This window comes from Equus caballus, chromosome 19 (genome assembly GCF_041296265.1).
Source record: "Equus caballus isolate H_3958 breed thoroughbred chromosome 19, TB-T2T, whole genome shotgun sequence".
In the NCBI taxonomy this organism is placed as follows: domain Eukaryota; kingdom Metazoa; phylum Chordata; class Mammalia; order Perissodactyla; family Equidae; genus Equus; species Equus caballus.
The window spans coordinates 58,690,493-58,712,957 of NC_091702.1; the positions used below are offsets into that span (position 1 = coordinate 58,690,493).

Below are 22,465 nucleotides of genomic sequence, written 5' to 3' on the forward strand. Positions count from 1 at the left end.
TTATTCTCTACTATTAGCCCCTATTGATAATTTTGGTGGGTTTTTTTTTGGAAAAATTTTCCAACCTTTTACATTGTGGCAATCTATTTGTGGTTTTTCTTTTTCAGTTTGTCATAAGCTTTTTTGTATCTCGCATACTCAGTCATTTATAATGGCTGCTTCTAATCCATCAAGTGGAGGGACATAGTTTACTTAATCTTGCCCTGTAACTTGACTTGTTTCTCTCTTCTGAACAGCATGTGGCTGGATGTTTGTCTGTAATTAGAATTATTTTTAATAGTATATTCCCAGAGATAGAATTCCTAGGTTGATGGAAATAAGCAATATGTTCTTGATGCCCAGAAAGACACTTTGAAAAGAGACTGAAGACCATTTGGACCATTAACATCCCTGTGCCAGTGGACACCTCTGTTTCTAGATGCTAAATCTAGAGCCACAGCTAAATTAAAATGAGCTGGCAAAACTGCAAACCTGGAAATCTAGAAAGGAAAGTGTTTTTGGTTTTGACAAGGACACTGAATAAGCCTCTTTTTATACTGGCCACAGGGTGTGTGACACCTGGCTTTGGGACAAAGCCCCCAGTTTGTTCTTCTGTGCCATTTAGGATACGGTCTGTGTGTGGACTCCATAGTCCAGGGACAAGGCTGGAGAATGCCTGGATGTCTGGCCCTGAGGGAAGTGCTGTATAGAATTTGTTCTGATAGTCACTGCCAACCTCCCCTAGTTATTGGCATTAATTTTCTACTCACTTTTTTGATGAGGAAATTGGTGGGTAAGTGAGTGAAATGCAACTGGGTCTGAGATGATGATTCTGCTTAGGATGCAGGAACTTTTTCTTCCTTCCTTTAATTCTTATCTTTATCTTTTGGCTTTTGTGTGAATTAATTTTAAGTATATACCCAGCCAAATCTCCCCTCCCCTCATTGGATCTATGCCCCAGATTTTTTTACTGCTTTTTTGCCACTACCACCTAAGTTTCTTTCTCGTGCCCTGCCCTGTCAACTTATCATACTCTTCTTTCAAAGGAGACCAATAGTAAACGTGATCAATTAAGCCATGTTAAATGGCTCTCTTCTGTAATATCCATGATATATTAGTTTCAGCCCTCGAATGGACTGGGATTTCTTCAGAATCCTTGTAAATATATTGTTTTCACCCAGAGATTCTCAAAGTTTGGTCCACAGACCCCCAGAGATTATCAAAACCCTTGTTTGAGGTTAATTACATTATTAATTATAATTCGAAGATGATGCTTGCTTTTTTTATTCCTTTGCCATTTGTATTGATGGTGCAAAAGCAATGATGACTAAAACTGCTGGAGCCTCATCACGAGTCGAGGCAGCAGCACAAGCTGTCCTCTAATTGTTGTATTTGCTGATGCGTGCTCACAGTTAAAAAAGTCAGTTTTCCTTAAGAATGTCCTTAATGAAACAGTAAACATTAGTTTAATTACATCTGGACCCTGAGTATATATCTTTTTAATATTCTGTATGACAAAGCAAGAAGGATGCATAAAGCACTTCTGTTTCACACTGCAGGACAACGGGTGGTTGTTCAAACTGAGCTCAACTAGCAGTTTTTTCCAGGAAGTACCATATTTACTTGAAAGAAAAATTGACAAACTGTGCTTATTCAGACTTAGATATTTGGCAGATATTTTCTCAGAAGTGAACAGAGTGAGCCTGTCACTTCAAGGAAAACAACTGACAACATTTGTTGCCAACAATAAAACTGGAGCTTTTAGGCAAAAATTAGATTTTGGAAAACATGTATATGCCATCATGAGCTTGACGGTTCTCAATTCTTAAAGACTTTTCTGGTGAGATCAGTGGTGATGTTAACAAATATGGTTTTTTTACACTGTGTAATGAAATGTGTCAACATTTGGAAAATCTGCATAATTCAGTGAACACGTATTTTTTAGATTGATGTTACAAAATCATGAGTGGGTAAAAGATCCATTCAAAGTTTAAGATAGACCCTTGAATTTTAATGTAACAGAGTAAAAAAGTTCACTGATATGGTTTATTCCATGTTGCAACTAACCCTTAAGAAACTTATATTTGTTGAGTTTTGGTGTAGTATCAAATAACGGTCACAATTATCTAAAAAGACTATGAAAATACACTTTCCTTTTCCAACTGCTTATCTCTGAGAAGCTGGGTGTTTTTCATACGGTTCAACCAAAACAATATATGACAATAAATTGAATTCAGACGCAAATATGACAATCCAGCTATCTTTTATTAAGCCAGAGATTTTTACAAATGTAAAACAATCTCATTTTTCTCACTAATTCTTTTGGGGGTTTTAGAAAATATAGTTTTTTTCCCCTAAAAATTGTTTATTTTAACATATCATTACAATTTTTATTATTTTTAAATGAATTAATCCGTATCTTAAATTTCTCTTTTAGTTTCTGATACACTATCTATTAATATAAAACTCACATAAACAAAATCTCTGTGGGGTCCTCAATGATTTTTCAGCAAATAAAGTGTTCCTGAGACCAAAAAGTTTGGGAATCACTGCTTTAGCCCAACATTCCTTGTAATGTTGAGAGTTTTAGAACTTATTTGTGGCAAGAAGGATGGAGACATAAATATTTGGGGCTTTTCATGTTGCACTAATTGCGTTATAGAAGCAACTACCTTGGCTCAGGATTGGCTTAGCTTTAGTACCATTTCTAATAACCAAGGCATTTCTGACCTAGCGTTAATGAAATAAGCTAAGCGGGGAGGGTCGACTACAGTGTAGTAGAATCTCCACCTCTCACGGTCACTTTCTCTACTGTTTAATGACTATTTCTAATATTCATTTAGCATTTCAGTCTACAAAATACATTCACACTCATGTAATTTTCATTAACAATCTTTTATTGTTATCCTCATTTTGCAAATGAGGCAAAGAAGTTGTAATTATCTAAAAATTATATAGCCAGAAATGGGTAGAGCCACACATAATAAACAAGGGAGCATGGCATACAAGAAAAAAATGTGGTCCTCAGAATTAAGAACTTAATTTGAATCTACATCCATTAATTACTAGCTATGCATGTTTGTGTCTCAATCACATTTAAGTTACCCTGTTTCCCCCCTGCAAAAGGGGTAATATAATACCTACATTATCAAGGAGCTATGAGAATTAAACTAGCTAATATACATAAAGTACCTACCGCATAGGAGAGTCCCAGTAAATGGTAGCTAATATTATCCATTATCAACTCATGCTTACTACTAAAACACAGTTCTTTATTACAGCTCTCTCTTGAGTCCTGGAAAGGCTCGTTGCTGTGGTTTATTGATACAAGACCTCTTGGACCCCTTCTAAATATTAAAAATATGTGTGTAGTGTCATTCTGGTTGCCCTCAAAGTCAACAAATTAAGTTGGGGGGGGGGCAGTAGATAAGGAGGAAGACCATGATTGACTTACTTTGTGAAATCTTTCTGTAGGCGAGTTCCTAAGGAGGCTGGAAGAGAAGGAGGCTCTGATAAAGCAACTTTCCAGGGAAAAGAGCACCTTCACTCGGCAGATGGAAGAACTGAAAGGACAACTGGAAGAGGAGACCAAAGTAAGCCACCTCTTATTGCTCACCAGCGGCTTGACTATGTTTAAAAAAACAGTGCTTGGTGGGTCAGCCTGCAATCTTCTCATATAAAAGAAGAGGGGAACGTGCCCAAGAAGTTATGGGAAAAAGCCATGTTGGACCTTGTATGTGCTGGGAAGGGCCCTGATCACTGAAGGATCTTCCTCAGTGATTCAAATTGCTTCTCTGCTTTGTCAGATTTAGAACCAGTACAGGTTTCCATTTTGCATTATTATTTGAACACAAAGTCCTCAAGGCTCTTTATGGATCTTTGATTCTAAATTGCACCAAGAAGTAGAATTAAATAAAAGAACTGAATGAAATAAATGGGGCTGGCTTAGCTCAATATTATTTTTAAGTTGTCAATAAATTATAAATATTAGTCATTTCTTCCCAAGAGAATATATAATGTTGCTAGTTAGCTGACCCCAGTGAAAATAGTTCTTTAAGGTGAAAGCATAGCGACTAACATGAGAGATGAATTCTTTCAGCTTTGGTATTTCAAGTTAAGTCTTAGTTCATATTCAAGGCACCTTGTTACTAAGACCCAGAAGTACCTCCCTTGTACATAGTCTCAAAGTAGATGAGAGCACAAGAGTACTCAGAGTGCATCATCTTGCAGTAGATGCCAGCATAGGCGTCTACTCAGAAAGGGGAGGTCATTGAGTCTTCAGACTTCTGTTTTTAAATATTTTACTTTATTCACTCCACTCTCCTTATTTTCTATATTCTATATAAATTTTTTAACTGCTACCATGGTTTGTGCATCAAACATTACGCTAGATACTTCTCTCATGTTATCTCCATCTTCATATAAGGAATATGAAACAGGTAGAATGATATCTTTTTACACGAAGAAACCAAGGCTCTGAGAAGACAAATAACTTGTCCAAGGTCATACAGCTGGCAGTAACCGTGAAGGAATTTAAGCAGGTAGTGGAATGACTTGATTTATATTTTGGAAGATCTCTGGCTGCCTTCCCAGTGGCTTCCAACTGGCCTACAAGGGCCCCCTTCCTCTGGCTGCCGCCTTCTTCTGTGACTTTAAAAGTAAGGTCATCTTCCTCCCTCATTTACTCGCCCCATCACTTGGCCTCCTTCCTTCCTCTTAGACAAGCTGCTGTCATTCCTGCATTAAGACTTACGTAGGTGCTATTCTTGTGGCTTGAAGACCCTTCCCCAAGGTCTTCTGGGGATGATGAGAAGGAGCCAAACATTGTACACTGTGTCAGTCTGTTTTATTTTCTTACAGCTGTGGGCATTTTTATTTGTTAACTTATTTACATGTTTGTTTTGTGTATCCTCACTCCTTTCGGCTCCTTAGGGCAAAGACTTTGTCTCATTTTCTTCTGTAAACATTAATGCCTAGAACAGGTGCTCAATAAATATATATTAAATAACAGGAAGGGTCTCAGTTTGAAGCCATGTTTATCAGATTCCAAAGCCTGTGTCCTTCTCAGGGTCACCGTATATTGTTGCTCCTCGTTCACTGCCCAAAGGTGTCTGGTTGAGGCTGCCATTAACCGAGCCTGTGCTCTCGGAGCTGCAGCCACCTGAGAAGATGCTTTTCTCTAATTTGCATAAAGGACCTGTGAGGACTGAGACCCGGGTTCTTCCCACTAGACTAGGTTACTTCTTGGGAACAATGCTGCCAGTTTAACCAGACCACCATAAGTGATAAAAAATGGTCATTAAGCTCAGCTCTGCTGTCCAGTAAATACAGTAGCCACTACTACACTACAGGTTGCTATCTAAATTCAAATTTATGTTAATTAAAATAAAATGAAAATTCAGTTTTGACCACACATTGTACTGGGCGTATTTTGAGTGTTCAATAGCCACATGTGGCTAGTGGCTACCATGTTGTACAGTTCACGTATAGAATATTTTCATCACTACAGAGAGGTCTACTGGATAGGGCTGTTTCAAAGTGATAAGAGAGAACATTTTTAATTTTTTCTTTAAAGATTTTTTTTTTCCTTTCTCTCCCCAAAGCCCCCCAGTACATAGTTGTATAGTCTTCATTGTGGGTCCTTCTAGTTGTGGCATGTGGGACGCTGCCTCAGCGTGGTTTGACGAGCAGTGCCATGTCCACGCCCAGGATTCGAACCGACGAAACACTGGGCCGCCTGCAGTGGAGCGCGCGAACTTAACCACTTGGCCACAGGGCCAGCCCCAAGAGATGACATTTTTAGAGATTTACATGTAAAATAAAAGATTTTGTTCCTTCATCAACGGAATGAAAAGGCTAGACTAAATCTCGGTGGTCCTTCTTAGTCCATATAAGAACTGAATCTTATATATTGCTAAATATAAATTTTATTACTTAAATGATAGTGAGTGTTCTCTTTGCTACCTTCCCATCCTCCATTATTTCCAGATCCCCAGGCCAGTCTGTTGTTGAAGCCACACAGTCAGGCTGGCATTTCCCTAAATAGAACTTTCTTCCCTGTTTTAACAGCAGCAATTAGATACTCTATCCTTTCTCTTCATGTCTCAAATTCTCTCCCTGGTATTATCTTACTATGTTCAGGTTCAGCTTGAATTTGTGGCAGGTTGTTATTAACCTTATCTAAAAAAACAGTGTCACCTCCAAGCCTTTTGCTGTTAATGGTGGTGGTGCCTTTTGTGAACGTGTGCTATGTCTCTCAAAGTCACAGAGTGCCCTGGCCCAGGCCCTGCAGTCAGCCAAGCGTGACTGCGCCCTTCTACGAGAGCAGTATGAGGAAGAACAGGAGGCCAAGGCTGAGCTGCTTCGGGCTTTATCCAAAGGCAATGCTGAAATAGTGCAGTGGAGAATGAAGTACGAAGCTGACACCATCCAGAGAACTGAGGACTTGGAGGATGCCAAGTGAGTAGGGCACGGCTACCCTGAACCTGGCGTTGTCACACAGCAGCATATGGGAATAGTGTCTGTGCCTTCAAGGCCTCATGTATTCTTGCCAAGTGTGTGAACAAGCCCAAGACCAAAGAGGAAATAGCCACGGCTGGCAAGAAGCACATGCTCTAGAGAGGCTAAAACAAAAAGAAAAAAATTATAATACAACATGATAACGACTATAGAGAGGTCCTGAGGGGAAAAAGGACTCTCTTTCAAGGGGTACAAGGTATCTATAAAGATGTGACTCTGAGCAATAGTTTGGAAATGGGCCAGCATTTAAAATCCCATATTTCATTTGGAACACCAAAATAATTGAGCCCATGTGTGCACACGTCTGCATACATTAAAGTCATCGGCTCGCTGGTCTGCGGCTTGTAGACTACAAAGAGGTCTGCGAAGGTGGGCAGGGATGGCTGGAAACATGTTAGGATCTGTCATCATGCTTTATGGGACAAAGGTTTCTTTGCAGAGAAATCGCCCTCAGGCCACCTCTAAGGTTAGAATATAGCTTTACAGCCAATGCTACATAAAGGCTTTAGAAGTTCTCTTAGGAACTACAGAAGTTTGGGGCCCAGAGGAATCACGACCTGGTACTAGGGTTTAGTACTGACACATTTTGCTCAGAGGTCGAAGGACTGTATATCTTCCGGGAGAAAGTGTCAAACCAAACCCAGTTTATAATCATTAAAGCTTTACTCAAAAGAATGTGTTCCTGGCTTAGTACCTTGGCAAAAATCCAGGGCAGATCAATACATTTCTCTTTAGCTTCAACCAAAAATACTGTTTTTCAGTTCTTCACCTAAATCTTTGAGAAACAGTGCTGTGCACTTGCTGAACAGGTGCTGTGTTCTGTCCCAGAACGGGTACCAAGTGATCCGTCTCTGTAGCCACGGTAACTTACAAAGGGCTGTGGGATGACAGATACTAAAAATACCTGCAGTTGATGTTTTAAAATCTCTGGGCCACAGAAAAGTGGGGCTTTGAACTGAAATGGCTCCTCATATCCAAAATATGGCATCTGCTTCTAAAGTAAGATTTGTTTTTTCTTATAATGATTGAAGAATTTGGGTGAAAGTGCCGACCAATCATTCTGTTTGAAGGTTCGTTTGGGAAGAGTAGAAAAGTGGGAAAGTGTAGAGATACTTATGACCACATGGATTGTTGGAACTAATTATTCTGCCATACATGATAGCTGAAGAAAAGTAGTGAGAAAACACGGTAATATCTGAAGACCCTTTTTGCTTTAAACTTAGTTGAACATCAAATAAATAAACCGTTGTCTGTCTTATGCTTCGTCACTAAATCACCTCAGGGAGGAAGAGCTACAAAAAAATCTAGCATTCTATTTCTTTTAATTGGAAAGTCGAGGCTCTGCCTGCTTTGATTTCCAGGCTTGGGTTCACATGATGAGTTAGTTTAGCAGAATCAAGCTGAGACCCAGTTTACTGCTCTGAGTTCTAAGTTCCTCTGGGACAGGGGTTTGGTTTCTTAACTCCCACATCTCCCTGCCTATTCTAGGCCAGTAAGTAGGTGCTTCTGGTTGGCAAGTGGAGGAGCAAGCTGGTAGTTGGTATTACATGTAGAACAACATTATCAGGGCAACGGGAGTGGCCCGCTTGTCCAGTTGGCCCTGGATTTTCCTGATGTTAGCACGGATAGTCCTGTGTCCTGCTGTAGCTCCTTGGTTCCCAGCAAATCAGCGTGGTTGGTCACCCAAAGTAAAATTCCCATTTTCTGCTCCCGATTGAGCATTTCTAAAGTAGTTAAAATACCTGTAATTATTTTGCAAGACTCTTGTTCTAGGTGGAGTAAAGCATCAAGTCTCTCTTTTTTTTTTGGCTTTTATTGAGATATAAGTGAGATATAATATTGTGTAAATTTAAGGTATATGATGTGATGATTTGATACATGTATATATTACAGAATGGTTGCCACAATAAGGTTAGTTAGCACATCCTTTCCCCCACATAATTCCCTTTTGTCATTGTTGTTATAGCGAGAACATCAAAGCTCTGCTCTCATAGTGACTTCCAAGTATACCATACGGTATTGTTAACTAGAGTCACCCTCTGCCACATCAGGATCTCCTCTTAACAGTTAAGAAAAAGGAAGCAAAGAAGTGAGGTGACCATGGTTAGAAAGCCATGGGCAAGGAGTAGTTGTTAGAGCCCAGATCCCTCCTAGATGCTGAGCATGGATTTGTTTTTCCAGGATTCCACCAGAAAGGGGCTTCATGGCCACCTTGCTCTGTTTGGCTAGTCATATGGCACGTGTTAATTCCTGAGGACCTTTTTTTTCTGTTTTGTAACAGCAGGTCAGAAAAAGCTTTGGTACATATAGTACCTTTCATCTAAGAAGTGTAGTATATGAGAAAGAATGGGACTGCCAGTGTCCCTGCAGGGGATATTAGCAAGAGAACACATTTCATCCATTAGAAAGCCTAGCAGCTGCGCCAACGCTGGTTAATAAGCCACTCCATCTCAGAGGATGGCTGAAGGACCTCCTGGGAACAGTGGGAGCTGTTAAGTGAACATACAATGGGACCGACTTGAGAATATAAATTTGGGAAGAGGACCTAAGGTGGAGAAGAAATCTAGAGAAAAGAGAGAATTTGGGCATGTTTAGGAGCCACACGATAAGAGAGAGAGAGAAAATGAGCAGGAGAAAGCAGCAGAGCCCAAGAACTCTTTAGAGACTAGATGCACCTAAGAATTTTTCAGTTGTTTACCGCTGGAGAGTGTCCAGTACAAGCTTCCTCTTTTTCCCGTTTCTTAGGAAGTCATTAATAAAGTAAATATTGCTTATTAAAGGTTTAGGGTAAGCAAATACTTCCAGGGACTTGGAGATCCTGAGTTCCAAGTCCATGTTGGCAAGGTGTGGGGAAAATAATGGCCATGTGGACCCAGGAGCCAGAGGAGGTGGTCAGCAGACATCTGGGATGAATAGGCACCGGGAGGTCGTCTTCAGACATGACCTGCTTTTGCTTCGCACTATTGAGCCAGCCCCTGGGCCACCCTTTCTTGTACCAGACCACTGTCTTTAATCAAGGACAGACTGGATGAGCTCTTGAGGATCGTGTTTTCACTTGCCATTTGGGTCTCCCTTCTCAGGAAGAAGCTGGCAATGAGGTTGCAGGAGGCTGCTGAAGCCGTGGGGGTGGCCAATGCCAGAAATGCCTCCCTGGAGAGGGCCAGGCACCGACTGCAGCTGGAGCTCGCGGACGCCCTGTCGGACCTCAGGCAGGCGCGCTCCGCGGCCGCCGCGCTGGACCAGAAGCAGCGGCTGTCTGACAAGAGCCTGGAAGACCAGAAGCAGAAGCACGAGGAGTCCCAGGCGATGCTGGACACCGCTCAGAAGGAGGCCCGGGCCCTCAGCACGGAGCTCCTCAAGCTCCGGCACGCCTACGAGGAGAGCACCATGAGCCAGGAGACCCTCCGGAGGGAGAACGAGAACCTCCGAGGTACTCTGCACCCAGCCTGGAGCCCGAGCGGGAGCAGGGAGCTCCGGGGGGTGGAGGCCGGCTTCCAGAGCAAGGCTGCCCTCCACCGGCCGACGTCTCAGCACTGTCACGGTCCCTGCAGGTTTTCGCTTTGCCGTTTGTAATAGTCCTTTTTGAATTTTTTTCCTTCAGATATATTTTTATTAAATTAATTCTAAAAATAAGACTATTTCCTACCTTCTTTTCCTACCAGTTTCACTGTGTAAAGGAAGCCACTACTAAGAATTTCTTGATAGCCATAGCCTTCCCAAGATTTCCCATGCATATATTCACGTGTGTGTTTTTTACTCAAATTACACACATTTCTACACCGTTTATTTTTTCATTTACTAATATATTTTCAATTTGATAAATATTTCTAGAGCTCATACTACTTGCCAGACACCATTCTATATATAACTATTCATCGTTTAATTCTCTTGTGCATTAGTTTCTGTATCTGTAAAATGCAGATTATATGGAGTCACACAAGGTTAAGAACTTGTCCAAATTCACACTTGACAAGCAGCAGCTCTGAGCTCTGAGCCCAGCCAGCTTGACTCTGGCGTTAACCCACTTAACCACAGGCCGTGCCACCTTCCATGTGCCTTGTGATCTCTGCACGCCCATGCACGGGGACCTGCCACATGAGCGTTAGTGGCTACATAGTGTTTTATAATGAGGATGACTAACACTTATTTATCTAGACCCTATTCATTTTTTGAAACGATTTTTCACAATTATAAATAATCCTATATTATACATCCCTGTACATATATTTGTGGACATGTGAAAATATTTCAGCAGAATAGATTCCTAGAAATGAAATTGCTGAGTTAAAGGAATGAATTTTTAAATTTTGAGGTACTGCCAAGCAGCCCTTCAAAGAGGCTGCCAACTTACACCAGCAGCAACAGGGACGTGCCTTGAAACCCCGAGATGCCCCGGGAGCAAGTTCATTGCTATTGGAGGCGTGAGGGAAACTTGCTTTCTCTGTTGACCTACATGGTCCATGATCAGGTCCCTGGACATGTGAGAAGTGCTGGAACCATGGTCAGGAAACTTCAGCTGCGTCCTGGAGGGCTTGTTAAGATACGGTTGTCTGGGCCCCACTCCAGAGTTGCAGACTCAGTAGGTGCAGGAGGGTGTCTGAGAATTTGCATTTCTAACAAGTTCCCAGGTGAGGCCAGTGCTGCTGGTCTGGGGACCACACTTGTCTGCTGTGGCGCTTGGACAGAGGTCTTTTTCAAATTCTCTCCAAGTGATTCTAAGGTGTGGTCAGAGTAGAGAACCACTGCCCCAAGTTTTCTCTTGGGAGTCCCTCTTCTGGAGAGAGCTTATCAGAGACGAATTTATTATTCATATGAGAACTGCCTTCCAACAGGTTTGTTTTCGTAACTTTTTAAAATTCTTGTCACGTCCCATCACAGCCTGGGATCTCAGAACCAGAGGAGCGGCAAGCTCGTGAGCTCCGTCAGTCGTCTCTGGACTGTGGGTGGTTCCCAGGGCTACTTGGCTCTCCTCCCCACCTCTTAGTACAAAGTCTTCCTCCCTGAAGGGTGAGAACTGACACGAATGATATCAGGCCGTGGTGGTTTTGTCACTCCTGGATGCCTTACTCTGTCAAAGGCTTGTGTTCATGAGAGGCTAGCCACAAACCCTCAAGTGCCTGAGCTCCTTCAGAGTCTTTGGTGTGTCCGGGCTCAGGCATTGGCTTCTGATGGTGACCCAGCTTGTGCTTTAAGTTCCCATCCTGACGTTGAGCAGCAGCTGGTACAAGGGTGGCAACTGGTGTTGATAGCTAAGCACCTGCACTGGAAGCGTAGGGATTCCAGACCTGTGTCCTAGGGCATCACCAGGTGGATCTGGTGTGGCTCTGGCAAGCAGGACCGCCATGTAAAGTTGTGCAGGTTGTTCCATGCACAACACTCTAAGAAGCACCATCCTCACCAGCTGCTGTAGGCAACTTTTGGCAGATGGCAAAAGAATATATTGAAGAAGGGATGCCTTTTTCTAATTTGAACAAAGGTCTCATGTGTGCCCGTGGTGGCCTTGCCATCAAGTTACCAAGGATGGCATGACCATGGTCCCAATGGGCCTCTGGGGACCGTCTGTTGTGCCTGATATCATGGGTCTGAGACTGGTTCACTCACCAACTTTGCTTTTCTTCCCTCTCCAGAAGAGATTTCGAATCTGACAAATCAGGTGAGAGAAGGAAACAAGAACTTAAGTGAAATGGAAAAGGTCAGGAAACGGATTGAACAAGAGAAGACTGAAGTCCAGGTGGCACTGGAAGAAGCAGAGGTATTCCCTGCAGGGGTCAGATGATGAGGATTTTTAGGCTGCTTAATTTTAAAATGGTTTATGATGAGGATTTTAGGCTGGTTACTTTTAAAACTACGGATGAGAAGCAGGCTCCGAGGACTGGAATTTTGCTTGCCCTTTTGAGACATTTGCGTTTGTGAAGGAAGGGGGGATGACCTTGTAGGGACCCGAAATTGGCCACCCCAGGATATGTCTCTTTGGCATCAGGATTGTTTGGGGCTGATTGCTTTCGATAAACTGGGACAGGGAAGGAGGCTCTGGGGAATGGAACTTGCCCTTGTTGGGACACAGTTACATTTGTAAGGTAAATCTCTACCTGTAGAACGTGCCTCCCTCTCTGTACCAGGAAGAAGAGGAGAGATGACCTTGTCCCTAGAAGCTCTTAATGGGGAAGGCAAGAACTTAAGTTGGTTGCTGTCTGGCAATCTCATGTAACTGGTTTAGGGTGGTGGCGTCTAACCTTTCTAACCTTTACTTAATCCGATTTGATTCTTGTCTAAAAGTCATGGGATCACCCAATGACCAGACCCCACCGGCACTGATAACATTTTAACTTTTTTTCATATTCTTTCCTTTGTCTTGTAAAGAGATGAATCATATACCTATGCCTTAAATTTAGCTCTAACCCTCAACTGGGGGCAGCAGAAGCTCTGACTGCCCCTGGGTCCTGTCCCCATGCTATTCCACACTATTCTCTAAATAAAAGAGCACTACTGCCAGATCTTGAGAGTCTAAGAAATCTTTCTTTCGACTCCTCGGCTCACCGACCCGCATCAGCAGAGACAAAGCAGATCTGCATTCTACTAACAACACCACGACCGATGCCAACACCACAATGACACTTATTCAAGTGTTCTGCATGCCAGGCACTCTGCCAAGTGCCTGATATGCATCATCTTACGTAATCACCCCAGCAAACTATTGTCCTCATTTTACAAATGAGGAAATCAAGTCTCAGAGAACAGGACAAGCAATAGTGGATGCAAATCTCCTGATTGAAATGAACACAGGACCCATGTCTGTCTCATTCACCAACTTATCCCCACTGCCTAGATCCTCGCTACACAAAATGTGGCCCAGGGACCAGCTGCATGGGTATCACCCAGGAGCTTGTTAGAAATTCAGACTCCCAGGCCTCTCTCCAGCTCTGTTGAATCAGAACCCGCATTTGAACAAGGTCTCTTGGCAGTTCATATTCACACTAACGTTTGAGAAGCGCTGGCCTAGAACATTGCCTGGTGTGTAGTAGAGGTTCAGTAAATATTTGTTGAATGTTGAATGAATAAATATCCTAACTCCTCCTCTCTTTAAATAGAATCAGTCACAACACTTCTTTTTTTTAAAAACTCTAGTTTTGAAAATGAGATTCAAAGTGATGCTCTCAAACATTTGTTTCTGAAAGCTCATCTTTGTGCAGGTTGACAGGAGTGTTTTTGGTGCTATAGATTAAAAGTTCAGGAAAAATCTCTGATTTTATCCCAGGTGTGTGCTAGTGATTGAAAGGACCACTGAGAAGACATTTGCCAAAGAAGGGGAACTCAGAAGGCCGTTATCTTGTCACAATCATTGAGTAGTTAACAAGCCCTGCAGAGCTTGCTCACAGGGAATTTTATATTCTTGCCCCACCCTTTGAATGAGCACCGGGTCACATTAAAATGCAGCCCCACCCACTCACCCTCCAGTAGAGAGGATGATTTTTAAAAGGCACAGCAGTCAATTTTAAGCCGGGGCCTTTGGAAGGTGTGATAATGGAAAACCAGACCCCAAAGGACTGCTCTGTGCCAAGCAATGTCTGTTAAATTTATCTCACCACTGCATTTCTGAGACCTGCCAGACAGAAGACGCGTCCGTCTTACCCTGTACGTAGAGCTGTCAAGTGGACGGCTCTTGACACAGCTCTTGCTTTTTTATGCATAATTGTTTTCTGAGGTCTTCTACCTTTTCCACAGAATCCTTTTGATTGGCAGTGTGGTGTCCCCTAGTCAGTCTGGTCCTTGTAAAGTGAACTTTGTTTCATTTGCTTGTTCCCTTTGGTTCTCTGGCCTTCCTGGCTGGGGACTTTCTGAAGCCACCACTTTAACCCAAAGAAGTAACTTTTATGGTAGAAATTTCAAGCACCCTGACAAGCCAGTGAGAGAGATGATTGGGCAGGGGTCAATCCGAGTCCTGTGCAACGCGTAGACATCTTTCTCTATTAAATGGACTAGCACTCACAGGAAAGGTGAGAATTTTAAGACCCCAGCGCTCGTACCATGTAGTACCACTAGATGGCGCTATATTCTATTCACATTTTCTTAAGTTTTGTCTTCAGCCTCATCCATAAATACTTCATCAACTTGGACATGTATTTGTAAAATTAGGTTATTATTTCCCTGGGTGAGCCTTTATGAGAAACTTTATCAAATTATTTTTGAAGCCACAAAACTCAAATTATTCCAGGTGACCTTCTCCAAAGATGCACTTTCTTGGCGTGCTCTAGAGGGTTAGAGGTGATGGTTTTGCCTGAAGGAAGGACACTATTTATTCCTTCGGAGGAAATGTTATCCAAGCATTTGTTTTTATTTCTTTTCTTTTATATTGAAGGTGGTGTTGAGAGAACAGCAAGTTCTTAAGCCGTATTAAAATCCCCCAAATCGTTCTTATTTTTATTTTGAAACTGCTACTCAGTTTGACTGTTTACTGTTGGTGGTGTGTGCTAAGCACCCCTCAGAAAGAGGCTAAAAGATTCCTCCTGGCTTCAGGACTGTCTGCTGATTGTTAACTGACCAACAGATAGTCGTCATTCTTTGTGCCCTTTATAAACATCTTCATCAGTCTCCTCCAAGTGGTTTTTTGTTTGTTTCTCCTTCTATGTAAATTTTATCTTTGGCACAGGCTTTAAAGATTTAATTAAACATGCACTTTCAAACTTGAGTCACCTTTATAACATCCCTGGCAGTAATTGCCTTGCCTGTATTTAAATACTCAAAGGGGCCAGAGACCTCCCACCTGTCAAACCGATCCATTTGTGGTAGTAATAATGATGGTACAATGGCTCACACCGAGGGCTGTGTGTCACGTACATGCTAGATTCCTTTATTGTTCTTCGTCTGACAATATTTGGACACTATCCTGTTTTTCCTCTCTGAATGCTTTCAACTTTTTCTCAGTCCCCCTGGGACGTCCAAAATCAAATAAAAGATTCCAGGTAGGGGTTATCACCTTCCTTGTTCCAGCTTTGATATTTTATTGATTCATCCTGAAACGGAATACATTAGAAAAAGTCAAGAGTAATAAATTAAAACGTTTAAATATAGTCACAGACATGAGTGAAATTTTCTGTTTTATGAAATGCTTTAGAATTCTAGTTCTCGAACTACAGCTGAAAGCCCGAAGAACGTCAAGGCTGTAAGTGACATGACAAACAGAAATAATCACTTGTCTCTCATCCTGTTCCAATCTTCAGGGACCTGATTTGAACTTATATCTCTCCCAGCTACTGTAAAGAGAGCTACCTTAGTGACGTACATTTTGAGGGAAAAAAGTCAAAAACTTTTGTCCAAAAATGGACTTAAGTTAGTGCCTTTTCTTTGTGTATTTCAGGGAGCTCTGGAACGTAATGAAAGCAAGGTTCTTCGCTTCCAGCTTGAACTCTTGGAAACTAAAGCGGAACTTGAAAGAAAGCTTTCAGAGAAAGATGAAGAAATAGAAAACTTTAGGTATTTAAGATTATTTTGATGAGCAACAGTCACATCTTTTAGAATCTTTAACTGAACAGAACTCACTGTATTTGGCTGCTTTTATGACCCCTGTTGGAACATCACCAGAGAAACTTAGCCCGTCCAACTCTCCACTAGCATCTTTCTAGTAAGCTCTCACTGTTAATATAAAAAATACCTCTAGGCAATTACTGTCACTTTTTATAATTTTCTTATATTGAAGCAGCTTCTATGCTCCTACGAGACTCAGGATAACACACCAAAAAACATATGTACAAGGACTGTATATACTGTCCAGGTCTCCCTATAATAAGTCTCTTTCTTGAGAAACTGACCAATCATGCTGAACAGTGAGGAAAAGAACTAAAATCTTTGATGCTGTACATTAACATTAACGTGAGATCAGAGTGAAGTTTTCCCATACCCCCTGCCTGCACCTGTAGCCATTTCTTTGGAGATGGGCAGAAGCCAGGAGCTAAGCTGCTTATTGAATCTCTGTTGAAGCAGCTGAGTCTTAATAGTCAGGAAACTGAATGAGACGGGACTCGTGGGCTGCAGGATCTTTTCTTAGCTTCATCATAACAAGCGGATGACTTTAGACATTCCACTCAGCTTCTCAGTGAAGCGAGGGCATGAAAGCAGCCCCCTGCATGTCACAGAAGGTGGTAAGGAAGACCAGTCAGCTGATGTTGGCAAAACACTTCACACTCTATAGATCAACGGCACAATTATAAACACGTGGAATTAGCTATGATGATATTACCTATCTGATCTGTTCCCTTAAGTCAATGCCATATGTCAGCAACAAAAATCATTTGGCTCTGAGGTTCAACTGGCAACCTGCTTTCCACATGTTTGTTGGACAATTAATGATAATTTAACAAACCCTGTTAACGTGTTCAATTGAACTGGCCCCTTTCCCATAGCCCATTTTCAGACAAAACTCTCGTGGGGTCGTTATTTTAATGAGGATGTCAAGCCAAATATGGGCTTGTATGTGCTGTGAGTTATCTTTGCTCTCACTCACCGGCCCTACCCTCTATAGCACTGATGGTGGGATGAATTCAGGTCCACTTTAGAGGCTCTGAGCCAGTGTCTGAAAGAATGTTTTTGATGAAGGGCGAAAACATTGGGCCTTGATATTTGCCCTACTTCCTTCCATGAGGAACAAAAATGAATGTCTCCTTGTGCAGTTAAAAAAAAAAAAAAACCTCATTTCAGGTAACGTCAAACCTGTGCCTATTAATAAACCTAGCTAAGGAAAGAATACATCCTCAGAGAGTCTGCATCTCGTCAGGTACATCTGAATGTCGCAGAGCAGTTCACCAATTATAGCAATCTTAGTGCAAAGGAAGCCGGGGATGCAAACAGCCAGGGCCCGGAAAAGAAAGAACTGAAGACAAGGCACGAGCTGTGAAGGGGCTGAAAAGAGAAGGGGCGGGCTAAAGGGAGGAGGCGAGTTATTCATGCGTTTTAGTTAATGATTCATGATAACTATAATAGGTACATCTGGAAAGGAAAGATGAGCGTATCTTACAAAATATCACAAATACCATTGCAGACCCTTCTGTGAGAGTGCTCTGTGCCAGTGCAGATTGTATCAGAAATGCCTTGGTTTAATCGGACTTAAAGGCTTAAGAGAGGAAGGGATCTTAAGGAAACTGAATAGAATGCCACGGGGAAATACTAGGAAAGCATAAGATCACAAGCAATTAAGGATAAGCCAGGTAAGGTATAGAACGGAAGGGAAATGTTGCCTGAGGGCAAGACGAGGTCCCATGTCCTACTCCATGTGAACCTTGAGAAACTGCAGAAACTGAAGGAGACCTGTGAGACTGGGCCCAGGAAGCCGAAGGGACCAGGAAAGCAGGAGAAAGGCAAAACCATGATAGTGCTGCAAACTGGGTAACATTCAACTCATTCTCTGCTGCCAAGCTTACTCTTCCATTCCGTGAGGGCCAATCCTGAGGGAGCTGGCCTGGAGGCCTGTTGTTGGTGAAAAGTATGAGCAGCTGGTATGCATGGCATGTGGTTCACTTCTTCAGCAGATATTTGAGCACTTCATGTTGGCCAGACTCTGTGCCTGCTATTCTGGCCAGGGTTTCCTCAACTTTTGTGGATGACTAGGCTATTTTTTTTGATTTTACAAATATTATAATTATCACGGCTATAGGTAGAGAGGTGGCGATGCAGTCTCTGATGGAAAGTGGGGAGGAGTTTTGGTGGCTAGCTTTGACACTCTCTAGCCTAGACATAGGAAAGGAGGGCTGACATTGGCAGCCAGCTTAAAGGCCAACAGGTGGCCATAATTGCCATGTAAGTCAAACCCTACCACAAGGCTCAAGACTAGATTGAAAACAAGTTGGTTAGGTGTATCTTAAATCTTTAGGGACCACCAACTATATCCCTCTTCCAACTCAAGGTATTCAAGGAAATACTGAAATGTGTGAGGTCTTCTCATGGCCCAGAGCCAGACTGCACCTGGCACGTATTCTGCTCTCTCCAGACATGCCTGGAGAGGTACCGTGGAAGCAGGTTTTGGGAATGAGGCATTGAAATTCCTTACACTAACAAAAAGCATTTGTTTGCTTAGGTTTTATCGCCTATAGTGGGTTAGGAAAACTTTTTCTCTATAAGGTCAGATAGTAAATATTGTTGGCCTTGCAAGCCATAGGGTCTCTGTCACAACTACTCAGCTTTGCAGTTGTACCTTGAAAGCAGCCATAGATAACTGGAAATCAAATGGGCATGGCCAGAGTTGGCCCATAACCTGTGATTTGCTCACCCCTGGCCTGTAGCCTCAGGTATCTAGTGATGTTTCATCATCTTTTTCTTCTCTGTGATCCACTTCTCTGAATTCAGTTATCTCAAACTTTACCATGTGGTCTTAATTTATGTGCACTGTCCAACCTAATTTCTTTTATTGTCCCAGTCTCTGTCAGAAGAATATGTTTAAATCTCTTCTCATTTCTAAGTAAAATATTTTAGCATGTCTTTGAGAAGTAGGATCTCAAACTCAGACATGGTATTTAGTTAACAAAATACCTTGTCAATCATTTTAAAGCTAAATCATATGTATTGGAATTAAGGTAAATCTTATGTTTCTCTGATATAGATGAGCAATATGGCAAGAGAAAAAAAAATGACTTATTGAATTGATTGTCATTTTGAAATCATTAGCTTTTTCAAGTTTTATTCTGATTTTGGGGTTTTTGGTTTTCTGGGGATTTTTTGCATTTGGCTTCTTTCCTCAAATCATATTTCACGTTTCAGAGAAGAAGAAAAAAGGAACTCCTTGGTAAATTTCCCTGACCCTGAGTGCTTCATTTTTCTTAAAAGATGTATTTGGGAGAGTTTTCATTTTCAGGATTTTTTGACTCTGCATGAAATGTGTTGACTGTTTAGGAGCCATTCTCTAGACCTGACTCACAGCCAAGCCTCTTAAACTATAGCACTTGCTACTTCTCTGCGGGCGCTCGTTTCATAAACAACAGTGGAGACAGTACGGTTTGAAACATTCCGTTTGTCTGCTTAACTGGAATGTATCTCTGTTCAGAGGATTCTGCTCTAGAGTCCCTGTGTAAGGAGAGTCAGCGGTGGCAGAAATGAGAGTTTCCCCAACATAGACAGAGGAGTGTCTTACAGCTTTCAGGGCTATTGAGTGTGTGTGTCCCTGTCTTAGTCATCTAGGGCCACCATAACAAATTACCAGACTCGGGGGCTTAAACAATGGAAATTTATTTCTCGCAGTTCTGGAGGCTAGAAGTCTAAGATCAAGGTGTCCACAGCTTTGGTTTCTCCTGAGGCCTCTCTCCTCGGCTTGCTGATGGCCACCTTCTCACTGTGTCCTCACGGGGTCTTCCCTCTGTGCGCCTCCCTGGTGTTTCTTCTTGTATCCGAATTTCCGCTTTTTTTAAGGACACCCATCAGGTTGGATTAGGGCCCACTCTAACAGTCTCAGTTTAACTGAATCACCTCTTTAAAGGCCCTGTCTCCAAATACAGTCACATACTACCTACTGGGGGTTAGGGTTTCAACATATGACTTTGGGGACACACACACACACACAATTCAGCCCATAACAGTTTCTATTAACTTCACGTACTGGCATCCCCATAGGTTTCTGATCTGGTTGCTGAACAAAAGCCCAGGACCAAGGACAGGCACGTGAGGCTGACAGCTTGTGGGGCCAGGGACCTGGTGTTGGCAGAGGAGAGGTGCTAACTCTTGGCTCTGGAACCAGAAAGAATTATTTCCCATACATTTCCATAACTACTTCTGGGACTTCCCCCCACTCATGGGGAGATGAAAAGTGGTCATGAAGAGTGGAGCCTCCACCTGTCACCCAGTCAGAAACTCCCCTGCAGGCTGATGCTTCCTGATTGGCCTTGGAGCTCAGGACATATGGCTCAATGATGGTTTAACGTGGAACCTGGTTCTGACCCAAGATGAATACATGTTAGCTGTTTGTGCTGATGGCTCTGTGAGGAAGGGCACGCGGAAGGCTTTTCCCTTTTCGGTCGGATCTGTCCAGCCCTAGGCCTGTTTTATAGGGTGAGCCTAACAGGGTATGTGTTAGTTATAACAGTTAACCTGTCCTGACTCACAACCACCAAATCTTCATGGCTTAAAACTATCAAGGTTTATTTTTCTTTATGTCAGAATCTGACATGGGGCATGATGGAGAGTGGGCCGCCGTTCTTCAAAGTCAATCAAGGACCCGGATTCCTTCCACCTTGTGATGCCGCAATCTTCCATATGTGGCTACCAAGTTTGCCATAGATGGGGAGAGGGAGCACAGGATCACACAAGCAAAAGTGTTGTACGGGTGAGGCTTGGAAACTGCGGGTGATGCCCGTAGTCCACTGGCTGAATTCGTGTGACTTCATGGCCCCAACGCACTGCACGAGGGCTGAGAAATGATTACGTGGGCTCCCACATATTTTCATCGCCTTTCTGATCGCACGTCTCCTGTCTAAGCTTCTGTCACTTTGCAAATATGGTTTCAGCATAGGGTTTTGATTGTTCTGAAGGCATCCTGAAATAATTCAACGTCACACAGCAGCTGGTTTTCTTAGCCAATCCATGGTTGCATTCTCAAACTCCTGGGGAAAGATAACCATGCTGTTCTAGGAGAGTTAAGTGTCTACAGGCTGTTAGAGCAGTATTGCTGGCGCTTGGGATTTGTTCAAACCTGGGTGACTCTTTCTTGCCTTGTTCAGACATTTTCCACTATTGAAAATACTTTAAGTATTATGCCTGTCTGCAAAAGCAACCTTCCTTGATCCTTAGCCATCCTAGGAAATGCAGGTGTTTGCCCTAGACTGTCCTTTAGCGGGGGTCTCAGATAAGGCTAAGGCTGCTCCACAGGAATCTCTAACTCTGGTGATTTCCTTGGTTCTTTTGGAAAGTTGGCCTGGGAATCTTAGTCTGTGTTGGTGGACATATGATCACTCACCTAACCCCTCAACCTCTGTTTTTAAAATGAAAATGCTTTCGACTCATTTTGTTAATTACCCAGAATTTTTCTTGAATTTTTTAATTTGAATCTTACACAGCAGGTAACCTTTCTTAATTTGAGTGCATGATTTTTCCCCCATGAATGTTATTCTAAAACTAGGAAGAACCAGCAGTGTGCTATTGACTCGCTGCAGTCTAGTCTGGATTCGGAAACTAGGAGCAGAGTGGAGGCTGCCCGGCTGAAGAGGAGCATGGAAGGGAACCTCAGCGAGATGGAACTCCAGCTTAGCTGTGCCAACCAGCAGGCGTCAGAGGCAACAAGGTCCCTGGGTCAGCTTCAGATTCAAATCAAGGTATTTTCAAATTGTAAAATGGGGGAGGGGGGAAGGAAAGCCTCTGCTTACGGAAGCAAACCAAGTGCCAGATTGTGCTGAGCAATGAAAATGAGGACAACAAACCTAATCCTTCAAGAGAGTGAGAACATGCCTACACTTAAATTGGTGGGGTTTTTTCCGGCACATGCTTGCACAGGTGCATATCCCCTTGAACTCAGAGGAATCTGTGCCACGGGCCCATGTTTCCTCTCCCAGGACCTGCGGGTGCAGCTGGATGACAGCACACACCTGAATAGTGAGCTGAAGGAGCAGGTGGCTGTGGCTGAGCGGCGCAACTCTCTTCTCCAGTCTGAACTAGAGGAACTGAGGTCCTTGCAAGAGCAGACAGAACGCGGGCGCAAGCTGGCGGAGGAAGAGCTCCTGGAGGCCACAGAAAGAATAAATCTACTCCATACCCAGGTGGGGCCCATAAACTCTCCCCACGAGCTGCATCAGCTGGTTGAAGGCAGAGGTTTCCACCTGTGGTCCAGCCTTGGCCCACACGCAGTTGTGCGTCAAGCTGTGGGTGCAGCATGTGAGGCATAGGGAGAGCCTTAGGCAGCAGAGCAGTGGTCACACTCTGCTTCATTGCCAATGTATTGGTTCCCTAGAGCTGCTGTAACAAAATACCACAAACTGAGTGGCTTAAGTCACCAGAAATA

General features: G+C 42.9%; 1 protein-coding gene across 1 annotated transcript in view; it reads left to right on the forward strand.

Moving 5' to 3' along the window:
- MYH15 (myosin heavy chain 15) overlaps window positions 1-22,465 on the forward strand; it is a 132,316-nt gene that overhangs the window by 86,200 nt on the left and 23,651 nt on the right. Inside the window, exons 29-35 of the mRNA XM_070242846.1 lie at window positions 3,454-3,572; window positions 6,242-6,438; window positions 9,579-9,928; window positions 12,126-12,250; window positions 15,854-15,969; window positions 21,590-21,782; window positions 22,020-22,223. Coding sequence (XP_070098947.1) covers window positions 3,454-3,572; window positions 6,242-6,438; window positions 9,579-9,928; window positions 12,126-12,250; window positions 15,854-15,969; window positions 21,590-21,782; window positions 22,020-22,223 — 1,304 coding nt within the window. The remainder of the gene's footprint in view (window positions 1-3,453; window positions 3,573-6,241; window positions 6,439-9,578; window positions 9,929-12,125; window positions 12,251-15,853; window positions 15,970-21,589; window positions 21,783-22,019; window positions 22,224-22,465) is intronic.